Here is a 17237-nt window from a genome sequence, read left to right as displayed (position 1 = left end):
AAAGTGCTTTTAACTGTGTTACAGTCAGACGTCCATATTTTTCATGAGGATACATTTTATTACGTGCATGAAAATATCCTACAGGAGTGTCAAAATAAAACTTTTTATTTGAATGGCTTTGAAACTTTATCCGACAGTTTCTCGGCTTCAGATACAAAGTTTAATACTTATACAGAGAGTTTAATTATGAAGTTTTATAAAACATCGGTTTATTAAATACAAATATTTTTTTAAGTTATAAATTTCATACACCGAATTGGTCAAGTTGTCTCAAACTCTAGTGGCGCCATCTACAATTAGCTTTCAGCTGCCTTCCCCATTGTTTTATAGCACTAACACTAAAACCTACGTCTAGTTTAAGCTTGAGGTTATACGTATACGGGACGTATGACAACCCTAACTATAGGCCAGTCTAGACGGGATGATCAAATCGATCGATTTTAGGTTTAATGGTGATAATATATATTTGCGCTCTAAATTATAAAAATACCCCCAAACGCGAATACTAGCGTCACAAATTGGCGTTTGCGTCCACGCCACCTTATTGGCGAAAAATTGTTCCCGCCTAGAGTTGCCTTATTTCAATAACGTGAATAGAAAAACTACCCTCAAAAAGCATTCTGCAGCCTCATAAATGCAGCCCGCTTTGATCCAGCTTGTAAGGGAGAAATACCTCGCGTTTCGTTACATTGCGGTATAATAAAATGCTCCTGTGACGGAAACACCATACAAACAGTAGACCACCTTTCGATCATGCTCAAAATTCAGCACAGCAAGATTCAACCATGAAATCATAACAGAGGGTCTACCGCGAATACCGAAGATCGCAAATTCATCTTTCTCTTTTACTCCAATAGGGTTGTTTCCAAATTTTTGAAACGCTTGTATTACGTTCTATATTAACTAAAAGTTGCCCTAAAATTGAACTTTTATACTGAAAACGGCTTTAAATATGTTAGATTAACAAAATATATTTTGACAGATGCTTTCGCGCCCAAAACGCTCTTTGAAAATTGTGTGACGTCACAATTTACGGTTTGACACATAACTACATACACACGTAGAAGATACGAACTGTCAACTGACATTTGTCATTTGTTGTTTATCGCCTAACTGTCAACAGTGTCAATCCGAGAGTTGTGACGTCATCACAATCTTCGATGACGTTTCGAGTTTGGTCACGTGACGTGTGCCAAAAGATATTTTAAATTCAATATTTACAAAAATATGGTCATTACAGGTCCCCTAAAAGTAGTTTAACATGTTCTTATAATCGAAAAGAATTTATTGGGATTCAATTCTGCCCTAAGATTTGTAGATGGAAACAACCCTATTAAGGCGTAATTAGAGTGACAAAAAAAGACGCTCGCAATTTGCTAACCTCGGTGTCCGCGATAGGCCGTTTGTGCTCCACCAGGAGCGTTTGAGTACGTTGAGTTGCTAAACCCTAACAACTAGTCACGACTCACGAGTTGCGTTGCGTTAACCGATTGCGTTACACCGATGAACCAATTAGCGATGGGGTCGTCTCCATTACTTCCCTACGTATTCCGAATAAAAGATTCTCAGAACTCTCGCTATTAAGTAAAATTATGAATTTACAATATAACATCGCCTTTGCCTTTAAACTCCTGAAAAAATATAAATGCAAAAGTTGTAATGATATTCTTTTGTACATTGTTATCGTATAGGCTTTTTATTAGGTAAAATAATTTGAAAAACAATCGAAAACGACGCAGCTATACACCTGCAGCAACAAACTACGAAGTAAATAGTTTCCGTAAAATAAAGTATCCAATACACGTGTTGGGTTCCCTATTTTGTGTATGGATCCCAGTAAATATTTTTATAAGGCAAAAATCTAAGTATCCATCAGCGCTGATAGAGACAATTTTTAAAAGTACGAAACGTCAAACAACTGTCATAATTGTCATATACGCTGTCAACAAACTAGTGAGTCGGGATTGTTGTAAAATTAGTAAAAATATCCGATTCATACAGTGTTTTTATCCAAATTTTAACTGGCTTCTCTTTGTCTTAAAAATGACGGAAATATGGAGTTTAGATGCACTTTGTCGATGTTGTCATGCAGACGGTGATTTCAAAGATTTACGATCAGTATATGTTTTCGATAATGGGCCTGAAAATTATCTTAACATGTTACTTGAGACCTTGGGAGTCGCAGTAAGTACTTAATAATGAGCAAACACTACTTAGTTAGGTGAATTACTTAAGTTATGCGGGATATTGCGTCAATGCGACGAGCTGCAAATCTTGGCAAAGTATCAAAAATGGTTTTAAGTAAAAAAAAACTAAGATATGTATTTTGTTTCGATTGTACAAGAGACACAGTGCAACATAAGCTAAATAAGCGTTTTCTCGTCTAAATAGTGTTGAGTTTTTAAGCTTATAATATGCATATATGTATATGTAAGTCTGTAAGGTATAAGTATAAGGTAATTGTAATATAAACCTTGTTGCCTGATTTAGATTTCAAACGTATAAAATAAATAATATGACATGTGTGTGATTCAGAATTTTGTATATTTGGTTAAAATCAAATATTTAGCAAACAACTGCAGACAAGGTTCAAAATTATCATAATTATGGTCTTATATATATATATAAATAATATAAGATAAATAAGTTCACGAAATTATGATTTTGAAGTAATACTAAGAATGTTAACTCGGCAAATTCAATTCAATCCTTATGTATCTATTTAGTTCCATTGATAGTCTATTTAAGAATAAGAATAAGAATAATATTTATTTCAAGAATTTGGCATTACAAGACCAGCAGTACATTGATCCCCACACTAGGCTCAGCCTGTCACGTGGGAATCTCAGAGAAGTATCGAAATGGTGCGGTTCTCATTTTAACAGAATACATTATTGTTAAAGCTAAATTAAATAAGTTTTTTTATTTATTATATGACTAACTACTACTGCTAACTAACACAGAAGACTACTGACTAACACAAAAACAGTTAAAAAGGTCTCAGTAAGTTGTATGTAAGTGAAAGTGTTTATGTGAGGGTATGTGTGTATATATGTGAGTATGTATGTATGAATATGTGCGTGTGTGTAACTACGAAATGTAAGAGAAAACAAAATAAAAGAAAAGTAGCTGTAGAAGTTATTCATCTTTCGGAAGCAGACGCAATTGAATATTGTCGTCTACTACAGTCATTTAAAAATATCCTCTGACTCATCATAGTTCCAAGAAAGTAGTAGGGATTGGATATGCCTTTTTGCTTCAGTTAAGTTACAGTGCCTTATGTCGCAGATTTTTACTAATTTATTGTATAAATGCGGAAAGAGATAAGCCGAGAATCTCATAGCAAAAGCAGTTTTAACAGGGGGCTTGGGAATTTTGTAGACTCTTTTTAGTATCATGTCTTGTAGATTAGGCTGACGACTGACCATATTGTGTACGTAAAGGGAAGCACGCAGTAAAAACAATCTACGAACACTTAAGACGTGCGCTTTAATAAAAAGTTCAGAAGTAGAATACCGTCGGGGGAGTCCTAGGGAGACTTTCAGAACTGCTCTTTGTGCTCGCTCTAAAGTGATTAAAGTTGATTTAGCAGAACCACCCCAAGCGAGTATACAATAACTTAAAATAGACTGACACAGAGCCAAATATACAACTCTAAGCAGGTGAGTATCCGCAACCTCCCGTAAAAGTTTCATAGTGTATATAAGTTTGCGAACCCTACCAGACGTCGCTGAAATATGTTTTTTAAAGTTAAGGTTCTCGTCGACTATAACGCCTAAGTATCTGAGTGAACTGGTTCTATTTATACCGTCACAGGAGCACGCAGAGGTAGGCGGTGTTATGCAAATGTGACTGTGGATTTTAAGACAAGAAAAGGCAGGTGGAGGACATGATGCTGCTGTTTTATGAAATCCGATAAATTTTGATTTGTCAGTGTTAAGGGTTAAAAGATTCTGGTTTAGCCAAGTGGATAGTCGTTGTAACCCTGCTGTAGCCACATCATAGGCGTCCCGCCATGAGTCACCATGAAACACTATGGCTGTGTCATCGGCGTAACATAAAACTTCACTATTTTTAAGGTCTAGCGACATGATGCCGTTGATATATGCAATGAATAACGTAGGACCAAGTATGCTGCCTTGTGGTACGCCGAATATCACAGGCTTCGCAGCACTAGTGACGTTTCCTATTTTAATATGCTGGCTTCTACTCGTAAGATAGCTAGAAAACCAATCCAACGATTTTCCACGGATTCCAAAAGCCTCCAGTTTTCTGAGCAGGATGGGAATCGACACCGTGTCAAAGGCTTTTGCCAAATCGAGGAAAACACCAATGCATTCTTTGCCTTCATCAAGATTTGAAACGACAAGATCTGTTAATTTTTTTACAGCCTCATCCGTAGACTTTCCTTGGCGAAAGCCAAATTGACGGTCAGACAGGAGCTGATTTTTTTCCAGGAATTGGACAAGACGCTTGTGTACTAGCCGTTCAAGTAGTTTAGAATAAGCTCCAAGGAGTGAGATCGGCCGGTAGTTGTTTGGTGTATTAGTAGGCCCACCTTTGTGTATTGGAACTACGGCAGCGGTCTTCCAATCTTGAGGAAATGAACCCGACGAGAAACTAAGGTTAAAAATAGCCGAAAGTGGAGAAGATATAACATCACTAATAGATCTTAAAAGTCTATTACTTATACCATCTTGACCAGAGGCACTGTTAAGGTCTAATCTAAGTATAAGACTTTGAACTTCGTTCGGATCTGTAGGCTCGATACAAAAGGATCTTGAGGAGTTATTACTTTTTGCAGTGACTACTTTCGAGGCTAAATTTTCTTGACTAGTGTTTAGTTTTAGTAATATGACCTCCGCAAGTATGTATGTATTTGTATGTATCGACCCTATCATTGCGCTAGTTTCTGTCCAGCTCTAGTTTTCGTCCACTTGTCGGAATAGGAATAAATATATTTTATTATTTATTTGCTCCTTCTGAGAGATAATTTTTTTGTAGATAGATCTATTGTTTAGACATTCAGGATTGCAGTAGGTCCAAATTTGTGCAGCAAGATAGGCTAATATTCAGCTCCGTCAAGTGGACAGAAACTAGTACAATGACCTTACATGATCCATAAAACCCATTGATTTAGACAAAAAATGATTATTTTTGACATGTGTCTTCTGCAATAGATAATATTAAATTAAACAAACACAATTATAAATTTCCAGATTAAGCCTCCGTCCGTCAATGCAAGCTACTCCATCTGCGACTCATGCATCCTGCAGCTTCGCAATGCTACCCACTTTAAGACAAAAGTACTGGAATGCGAGACAAAGTTTGAAGAATATTGTAAAAGTAAGTAGTAAAGTGCTATTTTGCTATCCTTAAAAAAAGATGGAGACTGTCCAAGGTAGCTTTGCAGCAACTTAAACAGCACAAAGTGTGACAGTGTCAGTAATTCATTATGAACATTATTATTTTTTTATAGAAATTTGACATTTATAATGACATTTCCACACTTTGTCATTGCAAAGCCATGGAGAGCTATCTTAGTCTGACTATGGGCCTAGGTCTCATTATTATACTAGAATCTATATTGATGTACTTTTTGGACACTTGCACAATTTTTACAAAATCCTTGTTTTGGCCCTTGGCTGAAACACCTGGAAGCGTCTGGTTGACATAGCTGGTGACCGAAGAGCTGACAGCTTCTTTGCACAACGTATCAGCATTGCGATACAACGTATCAGCATTGCGATACAACGTATCAGCATTGCGATACAACGAGGCAATACCACCAGCAGCCTTGGTACGATGCCTCAAGGGCGTATTCTAGATATACGCTAGTTATAGTAATAAATACCTCTGTAAATAAAGATATTATTCAAATATTTTCTTTATAAATTTGAAATTTTTACTTTCAGATGAGTTGTCACAAACAAACTATGATATAAAGACTGAACCAGAATATTTAGGTAAGTGAACAAGTGCTGGATTTAATTTTGTCATATACCAAGAAAAAAAAAGAATTTGTTTATTGTTTACCATGTCAAACAAGATGTTAAAATAATAGTTACATAGTCACTAAGACTACCCTTTTTGGGTATAGTATATAAAATACTGTGACGTGTAAAGTGTTTGATATTTTCATTGATATCTACTTCAGCTGCCAGATTTGACGCCTCAATTCTTCGTGTTGGAACGGTGGAAAAAATTTATGAGCCCTGGAGGGGAAGTACTTTAAAAGTAAGCTCATTTTACTTAAACATTATTTTATTTTTAAAAAGAAACAAACCTGCATTTAAAGTATTTTTACAATTCGCTTGTCTAAAAATATTCGATTTTATGGTTATTTTTACTACAGACGAGTGTAAGACGTAATGTTTCTTGACAAATTTTAACATTAACTATATCGACTAGTGGAATGAAATAGGGAAAGGAACCTGCTTAAAAAAAAATTCGTTTTTTTTTAAGCAGGTTCCTTTCCCGGACGAGACAACTTTTTTTAATGCTGATTTGTTTTTTTTTTTAAACATAGAATGTTATGTTTAAGCAAAATGAGTATAATGTACTGTATTTACCCCAGTAAATCATACGATATAATGTATTTCCGACGGTTCGCCAACAAACATTACGCGATACGAACGCTCTGCTAGCCGGTCTAACATCGCCTGACTGGAACTGTCAGTGACGTCACCATGACGTAGAGCTCGTACAGTCAGCGTCAAATACTTTGTAGCAACCAAAGTAGCCAAATAGTTCGGTACACCATATATTTAGTATGGTGTACCGAACTATTTGGCCACTTTGACTGCTACATAGTATTTGACGCTGACTGTACCATCTGTACACCACAATGAGCTAACGTAAGATTTGAAGGCACTTTCCCTCCAGGGCCCATTCATTTTTCCACACTGTATGCTGTTTTAATAGCAATGAAAAAAGTTCAAAAGTGGACATGTACAGTCAGCTGCAGAAAAATGGTACCCTCCTGCCCATGGCATATAAATTTTATATGCAGGGGGTATTTTTTTTTTATACTAAGTACGTCGGTGGCAAACAAGCATACGGCCCGCCTGATGGTAAGCAGTCTCCGTAGCCTATGTACGCCTGCAACTCCAGAGGAGTTAAATGCGCGTTGCCGACCCTAACCCCCTCCCCCCCTCGTTGAGCTCTCAACCTCTGCAGCTGACCATACCTATCATAAGCTTAGGAAAAATATGTCAAAATTAATTTATTCCCAAAACACTTGTGTGGTCCTTTTAGGAAATTACTTCGTTAGCTTAATTTAAACCCACACTCCTATATTTTAATGCCTTTCATTATGTAGCAGTCACATAAAGTCCTATTATATACTTTGTTATAATATCACAAAGTGTATAATGAGTAATAGTATATTAAAACAATGGTAACAAAGTTTGTGCTAATATAATTCCTAATGTTTGTTTCAGATGACTTTGATAACAATGAATTTGGTAAGTAATTTTATATTTAAATTCACGTAGAATTTAGAAGATTATTATTATCTTATCTCTAAGAGAATGTCGAATATAGGTTATCATCTAAAAAACCGTTACTGTGTCTAGTTGCCTGAAAAACACTGTTCTTTACCTATAACCACCTGTTTCACAAGGCCGCCTCCATACAATAACATTTTGACAAGGAACAAAGTGAAAATCTGCATTGTAGTTGTACTATAGTTCGTGTCATTCACGATGACGCGCAGATTTGTCAAATCTAACCTTTAGTAACATGACAATACGAGTCAAGGCACGCGTCATCATGAATGACACGATCCATACTATAACGTAAATTATTTTAATTATGTTTATATCATGACAATGTCATTTCTTCTGACACTAAGCCTTTTACACTTAAGGTAATTGGGTACTTGACACATGTGGAATATTATAACAAAATTTTGTTAAATCGATAGAAAATGAGCCATCCATTATAAAAAAAAGTGGAATTTAAAAATATTTATTGAGATTATAAAAAAATACAAGGCTCCCCCAAATATGCTTTGGTCTCGGACCGTCTAGAACGCAAAATTACTAGTGTAATATTTTGCCTATATCTCTTTTAGTCTACATCGCAAACGGTCTAGAACACAAAATGACCACTTATAGGTAGGTTAGGTTAGTTAGTTATCTTTTAATCTCCGAAGGCCAAACCGCACAGAAATAGGAGCCCCGCGGTAGCAGGGCTCCGTCGACATCGCTAACGTAAAGGTGAATCGACAATACGTAGATAAATAAAGGTCTAAATAATTGTAGTCATTTTGTGTTCTAGACCGTTTGCGATGTAGACTAAAAGGGATATAGGCAAAATATTACACTAGTTATTTTGTGTTCTAGACAGTCCGAGACCAACCCTCAAATATCATTTTGTTAGAGGCGTTTTAATCGTCGAGTGCGAGCGTTAGACTTGAACTCTAATTTCTGACCTTTGTGTTACTTAAATGCCATGAGTCCTATATAGACATTTGATCCTCAGGAAAATCAAGATCTATTGACATAATTTACAAAAAAACTGTCAAGTAGCCAATTGTGTTGTCTAATTTCCTAAACCACTTATAAATATTTTTTATTACAGGTGATGATATTGAAGTCAAAGACGTTAGTAAAAATCCAGGTGCGTATAACTAGAATTGCTTCAAAGTGCAAATGTTATTTTAAACGTCAAAGATCTATAAAATTATGACGTATAACTGACATTATGACATATTAACTTCGAGCAACACCGGGAAGGGAGACGGCATTCTCATACTATTTCCTCTCTCCCGAAGCATAGGTACAACTGTACCCATGGCGGTGCATGTTGTGACTCGTCCATACACAAAAAGAGATCGGGGTGTGCAAGATTTGTCTTTGTCGTGTGTCATTTTCTATGCATTTGTGTCGTCATTACAGATTGGATTTTGTATGTAGTGAGTGAGAAGTGCGACTGTGTGCACGTTTCCCCCCGCAAAAAATGGCAGAATGATTTGTTCGGTAAGATATCGCTCAGGCTCCTCCCTTCCGACGTGTTGGAAGCCAATGTTGCTCGCAGGTATTATGACGTATAATTAACACTTGCACTGCGTGTGCTATACAAAACGTTGCAGACTTATCTTGGTATAACTCTAGCCCTTGATGCCGGTCATTGACACTAGGGACAGGCAGGTCAATATACGAAATTCCTCGTGTTAACCGTGCGTTTTTGAGCAGTAATAAAGGCTCGGGCTATAGTTCGTTTTTAGGGTTCCGTACCTAAAGGGTCAAACGGGACCCTATTACTGAGACTTCGCTGTCCGTCCGTCTGTCACAAGGCTGTATCTCATGAACCGTGATAGCTAGACAGTTGAAATTTTCACAGATGAAGTATTTCTGTAGCCGCTATAACAACAAATACTAAATACAGAATAAAATAAATATTTAAGTGGGGCTCCTATACAACAAACATATTTTTATTGCCATTTTTATAAATAATGGTACAGAACCCTTCGTGCACGAGTCCAACTCGCACTTGCTCGGTTTTTTTAGCATTAGAAAAAAAGGTAAACAATCTTGACGTGTCTTTTTATTGAAAATGATTGAAAACCGCTTTAAAAATAATTGTTTATACCTATTACTTATGAAAGCAAAGGAATATAAATAATCGTGTATGATTTATAATTGTTACATATTTTTCAGAAGTGATTTTTAATAAAAATACACGTTAAAACTTATCTACTTATTCTATTTGGTTCTTTTCTATAATGCTCTAGACTCTAGAGTCTAGAGTTTAGAATAAGATTTATTTTCAAAAACATTCTCTTAACCCGTTGAACGCTTTATGTCATAAACACAAACATCACTCAAACGCCAAGCTCCCGGACGCAAGCGAGCTAACGTAAACCTTACTCGAAAGCGTGAAGGTTACTTTGACAGCGTCCGCCATGACACCTATAGGTGTCCTTGGTGCGGTGGGCACGACTAGTAACGACGACTTTAGGTGTTCTTGGCGTTCAAAAGGTTAACTTTTTTTTGCAGAATTCGCCGCAACTATCAAGAAGCCAGTCAAAAATATTAAGAAAGAAAAAGATAGTAAGTATTTTTTACAAGCTTTTTTTTCTGTAATTTGCTATATTAAGAGGAAAGTATAGCACGTGATCGTCCATACAAAGGGAGAAAACGTTTTTCCACTTCTAAACATTTTTCAATTTCCATGATTTTTAGTATGTTATTGACAAAATGAAAAACTAGGTTTATAGGTTTTCCTTTTTTTTTTATTTGCAAAACAATAAAAATTTTTTTTTTTAAAGCGAAACCTATAAACCTAAATTTTTTTTTTCAACACACTTGTTCTAAACGGCGTTTTTATTCCACCGATTTTTGGCTCATCATCATCATCATCCTAGATATTAAACACGCGTGCTTTTTCAGTATATTATAACACTCGTGCTTTTTCATTATATTATCCGACTGAGTTAAGAAGGTAACTGATTTCTAATAATATGTATGGAAACGGAGCCTTCCTAAATTGGTCGAGTAGATTTTACAACGTGGACTGCCGGGAGCCGGCGCCCCAGGGGCGGCAGGCAGTAGGACAGATGCAAGACTGCATACTAACCGAATTAACAATTAAAATTTGATTAATATGAAAGTTTATTTTTTCCTCGCAAGTGTGTTGAAAAACGTATGAAATGCGTGTGCTATGGTCATTACACACATTGCCTTTCTTATTGCGCGCTCGCTTGCAGCTCGCGCGCACAATATCGCCTCGTGTATAATTACCAACTTAGCACACATGTATCACAATACAATACAATACAATACAAATTCTCTTTATTGCACAACCTCTGAAAAAAAAAATGTACATGGAAACACATATAATACATGAAGATAGAGGTAAACAACAGGCGGCCTTATCACTACAGAGCTATCTCTTCCAGACAACCTTTAGGTAGTGGAGAAATGAAACTTAAATTAACTAATTAGGAGGTGCAAAAAAACTAAATAGGAAACTAAATTAAAACTAAAATACTCGTACCCTTAAAATTGAAGTCTACAACAGTAAGACAATACATATACATACATACTACTTACATAATTATATACCTACATATATACAATACTATATAATTCTTGCCAAAAGTGATAACCAGTAACGGGGACAGAAACACTAAGGAAGGGACAGATAATAGTCTTTAAGATGGGATTTGATAACAGCAAGGGATTGAGCGAACAATGTACTAATGCTGAAGCGATCGACATCAAAATCAAAGTGGAAAACGTTTTCTCCCGAAATGGAATTTCATAGAAAAATTACCGATATTTCGTTACATTCAAAAAGCTAGTGCACGACCGCTTCTCCATACAAACGTAGTCCTCATTTTCCTCTCTGGTTATTGACATAATGGAAAATATTATTACACGATTTGATGTATTTTTTTATTTTATTTATTTGAATCAAAAGAAGATTACAAAAAGCCTTAAACTACTAATCTGCCAAATTGCAGTACGGTTTGTTGGCAGAAAAAACTAAATCTACCCTCCATCAACATTGTAAATATTAATAACTATAGCCGCTTTTGCATACGTATGTATATTGAAACCTTGGTATGTTAAAACTTAAACTTCAGAGTGGCTATCACATACTGTTATTGATCACAGGTCATTGTATTATGTAATTCAAGCTAACATTAACATTGTAAATTAAAATAACTGCTAAGTTTAAGCTAGTTATTGGTTTAGTTTAGTCGCTGTAGAACCCTTGTCAACAAATGATTTTACACATATAACCGAAACAAGCCTCAATTTTAATGAAAGCTATTCCCGTTCGTTTGACTTTTTAGATTTTTTTTATTATTATAAGAGCTAAGAGGAAACGGGCCGGCCGCTGCTCAATACAAACGTAGTCCCCATTTTCCTCTCTGGATATGGACATTAATTAAACATACATTTTAGTACATTACGATACAAGTGCGAAAAATAGGAAATTCGAAACGAGTGGCGATAAATTAAAACACGACCGAAGGGAGTGTTTTAAATCGACACGAGTTGCGAATTACCTATTCGCACATGTATCGTACAACGTTTTACAGTACATATGGCCCTTTAAATGTTCGACACAGTAACGTAATATGCTACTTCTCGCACTAGTGCTATAAAGTAGCCCCATATGTACTGTAATAGTACATTACGATACAAGTGCGAAAAATAGGAAATTCGAAACGAGTGGCGATAAATTAAAACACAACCGAAGGGAGTGTTTTAAATCGACACGAGTTGCGAATTACCTATTCGCACATGTATCGTACAACGTTTTACAGTACATATGGCCCATTAAATGTTCGACACAGTAACGTAATATGCTAATTTTCGCACTTGTGCTATAAAGTAGCACCATATGTACTGTAAATATAGTTTTATGTATAATGACCAGCTATGCCACTTCGTTTGACTTTTTCGATTATTCGTTTATTATACAAATTAGGAGCATAAAATAATTTCTATTCAAAATTTTAAAAGCTTTTATCATAATAGGTATACATCAAGTCTTGTAAAAATATTTTCAATTATTTAAGCGAAATTGAACTTTACGGGGTCCCGCGTGAGTCCCTATTGCATTGGCGAAGCTGTGGCCGTCGTTGGCGTCCTCGGCAAGACTTTCCGATGACGTCGACAGCCGACTGTCAAAGAGTAGAATTAATACAGTAATATTGTTTTTCTCCAATAAGCTTGGAAATGTTCTGCTTATTGTAGCAAAAGTACGGGAAGTTCTTCATTATTTATGGTCAAATTCAAATTTAAAAAAAAATGAAAACAAATCATTATTGTCGTGTTTTAGCGGACAGGAACTTATTACTGTATTGTTTTTTTTTTTTAAACAACTTCAACTAAGACAAACGCAAACACACGGAAAAAACAGTTATGTAAAATTTACAGATAATTTGTAAAATTTACAGAAAATTTGCAAAATTTACAGAGAAATCTGTAAATTTAACACATATCTCTGTAAATTTTACAAATTATCTGTAAATTTAACATAACTGTTTTTTTCGTGCAGCGAATTAATATAGCCGCGGGCTGCCTCTACATGACCCGGTCAGCATCATTTCAAGCTATAGGATAGTCGTGACGTGTAAGATCGTGCGAATACTGCTTAATAAAATCAAAGACTATATAACTTTTATATTTTTTTAAGGATCTCGTGCCTGAACGGATTCGTCTTCAATCGAAACTCATTCACGAATTGCCCTTTCCCGGCCTCAGCAATAATGTTCTATTGGTTGGTTTTATTTCATGGAAATAGTAAACCACCTTTTGTAACTGTATATTTTAGCAGTTGACATCGTGTCGGGAATTTATATTTTACTAAAACGTGTTTTTATTGACCAAGTTTGTAAATATACATGCCCCATCTGGACCTAATATTTGAGGAACCTAGAAGCAAACTCAGCAATGTCCACAGGTGCACATCTACAAAGATTGAAGTTACCCTAAAGCTCAATTTTTGTAGATATTTACCTGTGATGCAGTTAACTAAGGTTTTGTAGATATTTACCTGTGATGCAGTTAACTAGGTATAGGGACCGTGCGCGTTGGAGGGTCTGCCATCTTGTGACTTGAATCGGAACCATAAACATGTACAATTACACGTCACGTATTTTCTTGTGCATAGTAGGTTCTGCCATCTTGTGGGCTACGTCGGAACAATAAACATCACATTTACGCCTCGCGCCAAAAATCTGACGGCTCCTGTGCTGCCTCCTACAGTTCATGCACGCTTCCTATATCTATTTGAGATTTAATAACTTGAGTTTTTGGTCATATACGATGATTATTTCATTTTTTTTATATTATATAAGTTGCATTTTTGTATTACATTGAAATCAATAGTACCCACTTACAAAATTTAACTAATAACTATTAAATATAGTCGGTCAAACTTTGTCAGTAGAAAAAGGCGGGAATTTAAAATTTACTATGGGACGATATTTTTTTTACAAAGATTGAAGTTTAGCAACTTACCCTAAAGCTCAATTTTTGTAGATATTTACCTGTGGATGTTGCTGACTTTGCTTCTATATGACTCATTTGTATGCCTAATGGCTAAACATAGTAATACGCTCTTTATACAATTGTATAATCTATGAAAACCGATGTTTACCAATAAATATATGGTTTATGAACTTACTTTGTATTCCAGCTGATCACAATCACTTAGAATTGACAATAGACGTGAAACCAAAGATAGAGGTCAAGCCGAGGAAGAGAAACAAGCCCGTTAAAGGTAGCTACTAACTATAATAGTATTTTATTATTTAGAACTTAATACTGACGAGGTTAAGAGAGAAAATGTTTATTTATTTATTTATTATTATTATTTATTTATTTACATTCTCCAAGATATTTTAGTATGTTATTGACACAATAAAAAACTAGGTTTAGGTTTTCCTTTTTTTTTAAATGTTCAATACAAAATAGTACATTACGATGCTAGAGCGGAAAGTATGTCATTACTTTTACATTAAGAATGACATTTCCGCACGTGTATCGAACGAAGTTTTTAATACAGTTGCGAAAAAAAATAAGAAAAACAACAAGTATTTTTTTATGCATGTTCCTATAAGACAGAAACAGTTGTAAATATAAAACATACTATTATTACCTCAGTATCGTTATTTACGATTATTTGTGTATCGTATATTTGTATTGGTTGCATATTATATAGGTACCTATATTGTTGTCTGAGTACCCACAGCACAAGCCTTGTTGTTTTACCGTGGGACTTAGTTAATTTGTGTAAGAATGTGCCTATAGCAGTAGACTCAATGCAAATACGGTGCACAATAAAAAAATGTATAAAATTAATATTTATGATGTTTACAGGCAAATCATCAAAATCCAAGGCCAAAGTCAAAGAAGAAGAATCCTTAGTAGTTACCGTGAAAACGGAAGCAGGAGAGCTTTACTCTTGCAAAAACTGTGGCGCCAACTACCAGAACCTGGACCAACTCAACCAACATATTAACATAGATCATTTAAAAGGATACAAATGTATGTACTGTCCGGAATATTTTAAAAACGAAAATAGGTACAAAGTTCATAACCGCTTGCAACACAACGACTTAAAACCATTCCCCTGCGAGCACTGCGGCAGAAAACTCGGATCTAAAACGTCACTACTAGAGCACATCAACTCCGTTCACACCAAAGAAATCTACTACCAATGTGATAAATGTATGAAAAAATTCCACAACAAACAAGTGCTAAAGATACATTTGATGAAACATGACGGTACCTTTAGAAAATTAATTTGCGAGCAATGTGGGGTAGGTTGCAATGATAAGACAAACTTGAGATATCATGTTCTGACAGTTCATGAAAAGATAAGGTTATTCAACTGTCAAGAATGCGACAAAAAATTCTCCGCCATGAAACATTTGAAGATACATAAGAGGTCACACACTGGGGAGAGACCATTCGAGTGCGATATATGCAATAATGCTTTCATTTCAAGAGATGCATTAACTGTACACAAAAGACAGCACGCGAATAGTGGTTATAAATGTAAGACATGTGCCAAAGTATTCCCTACTAGAGGTCTCTATGCTTCTCATTATAGAAAACATGTAGGTACTAAGCCATTTAAATGCCATTTATGCAATAAGGAATTTGCTGGAAAATACTCCTTAAACCGTCATGTTTTTGAGCATACCGGCGCCCGCCCACATATATGTCCAATTTGTGGTAAAGATTTCAAACAAAAAATACAGCTAGTTAGACATAATAAGCGCTTTCACGATCCTCATAAGGTGGCAGTTATTAAAGAAAAGTGTGAATTATGTAAAAGAACTGTACCTAATATAGAGAAACATATGTTAGCGCATACTAATAAGCCATACCCTTGCCATTTGTGTGAAAAGAGATACCCAGAGCAGAATGCCTTAAATAGACATTTGCAGAGGCATACCGGGATCAAACCACACCAATGCCAAATGTGTGATAAAGGATACATTCAGTTGAAAAGTCTTAGGGGACATATTATGAAAGTGCATAAATTACCTTTGAAAACTGAGCAGGAAGATCATTTCGATAGTGTTGTTAATACTTATACCATTCAGAATTTGAAAAGGAAGGCAGCTTATCCTTGAATTGGTATTTGAGTTTGTTAAAGGAGAAAATACACTAATATTTTAGTTATATTTTTCATACTTATAAGATAGACAAATGATAGTTGACCGCCTATCTGTTTATTTCGCTTATTTATTTATGTACAAGGGGGTTAATCCAACTTCACATTCTTCTAGGCGCCTTGCAGGCTATCTAGATCAGCATTCAAAATAACTGCCATTTTAAGAAAATATTATTTGTGGCCATATTTTTAATCTTGACCTTACGTACACGATTTTCAACTTTATCTTAGTGGAATATGGTATATTATTTATTGCAAGTAAACTAATGTGTTAAATCACTACTCTAGTGGTATAAGTTTTTGTCATTTTTACAGAAAAGGTTCCTTAGAGCGACTTGTCAGTACCGATTCGTCCGTTAGGTCCCTTCCCTTTTCTTGACAATGTATCCTATAAGATACATAATTTTACACCCACTTTTTGTACTTTTTTCTAAAACCTTTTTTTTACTTTATCATGCGCAATGATAAAGTCAAAAATTAGTCTTAAACACACGACTTTTTTTATTTGCCAATAAAAGGGTAAAACGGAACAGCACATTTCTCAACTTAATAGATCACTGTGAAAAGGTTTATTTTTTATTTTGTTATTATATTTTTTTGTATAATACTGAATCGTTGTTTTTTTTTATATTATTGATACAAAAATTTTATGTGTATAGGTAATTATTTAAAGACTGCAGTAAAAGTGATTGTGATTTGATAATTTATTTTATTTTCCATCCCTAACGAGTACTATCATATCAGTATCAGTATAGACCTCTTCGACGCCGTGTCAAACACAAAAGCTGTCACTCGGACGCCGTGTCACTGAAGTGTCAAAACTGTTTGAACTTTATGCATATAGGGACCGTGCGCGTTGGAGGGTCTGCCATCTTGTGGTCTGAATCGGAACCATAAACGGGCACATTTACACGTCAAGTGTTTTCTTATGCATAGTAGGTTCTGCCATCTTGTGGGCTCCATCGGAATAAAAAACATCACATTTACGCCTCGCGCCGAAAATCTGACGGCTCCTGTGCTGCCTCCTATAGTTCATGCACGCTCCCTATATGTGTGCCATGGGGCTTATCCATGTGTCAGAT

At 35.4% G+C, this 17237-nt stretch overlaps 1 protein-coding gene across 1 annotated transcript; it reads left to right on the top strand.

The window, feature by feature from the left end:
* Positions 1-1892: 1892 nt before the first annotated feature.
* On the top strand, positions 1893-16858 carry LOC133532906 (zinc finger protein 184-like). The gene is made up of 8 exons (XM_061871767.1): positions 1893-2184; positions 5220-5346; positions 5916-5966; positions 7443-7466; positions 8587-8625; positions 10005-10058; positions 14167-14250; positions 14850-16858. Exons 1-8 carry the CDS (start codon positions 2044-2046, stop codon positions 16112-16114), a joined length of 1785 nt encoding a protein of 594 aa, XP_061727751.1. The 5' UTR covers positions 1893-2043; the 3' UTR covers positions 16115-16858.
* The last annotated feature ends 379 nt before the right edge of the window (positions 16859-17237 follow it).

Source organism: Cydia pomonella, chromosome 28 (genome assembly GCF_033807575.1).
Source record: "Cydia pomonella isolate Wapato2018A chromosome 28, ilCydPomo1, whole genome shotgun sequence".
In the NCBI taxonomy this organism is placed as follows: Eukaryota; Metazoa; Arthropoda; class Insecta; order Lepidoptera; family Tortricidae; genus Cydia; species Cydia pomonella.
Note: the sequence above shows the minus strand (reverse complement) of the source record. Positions and strands in the feature narration are given on the sequence as shown.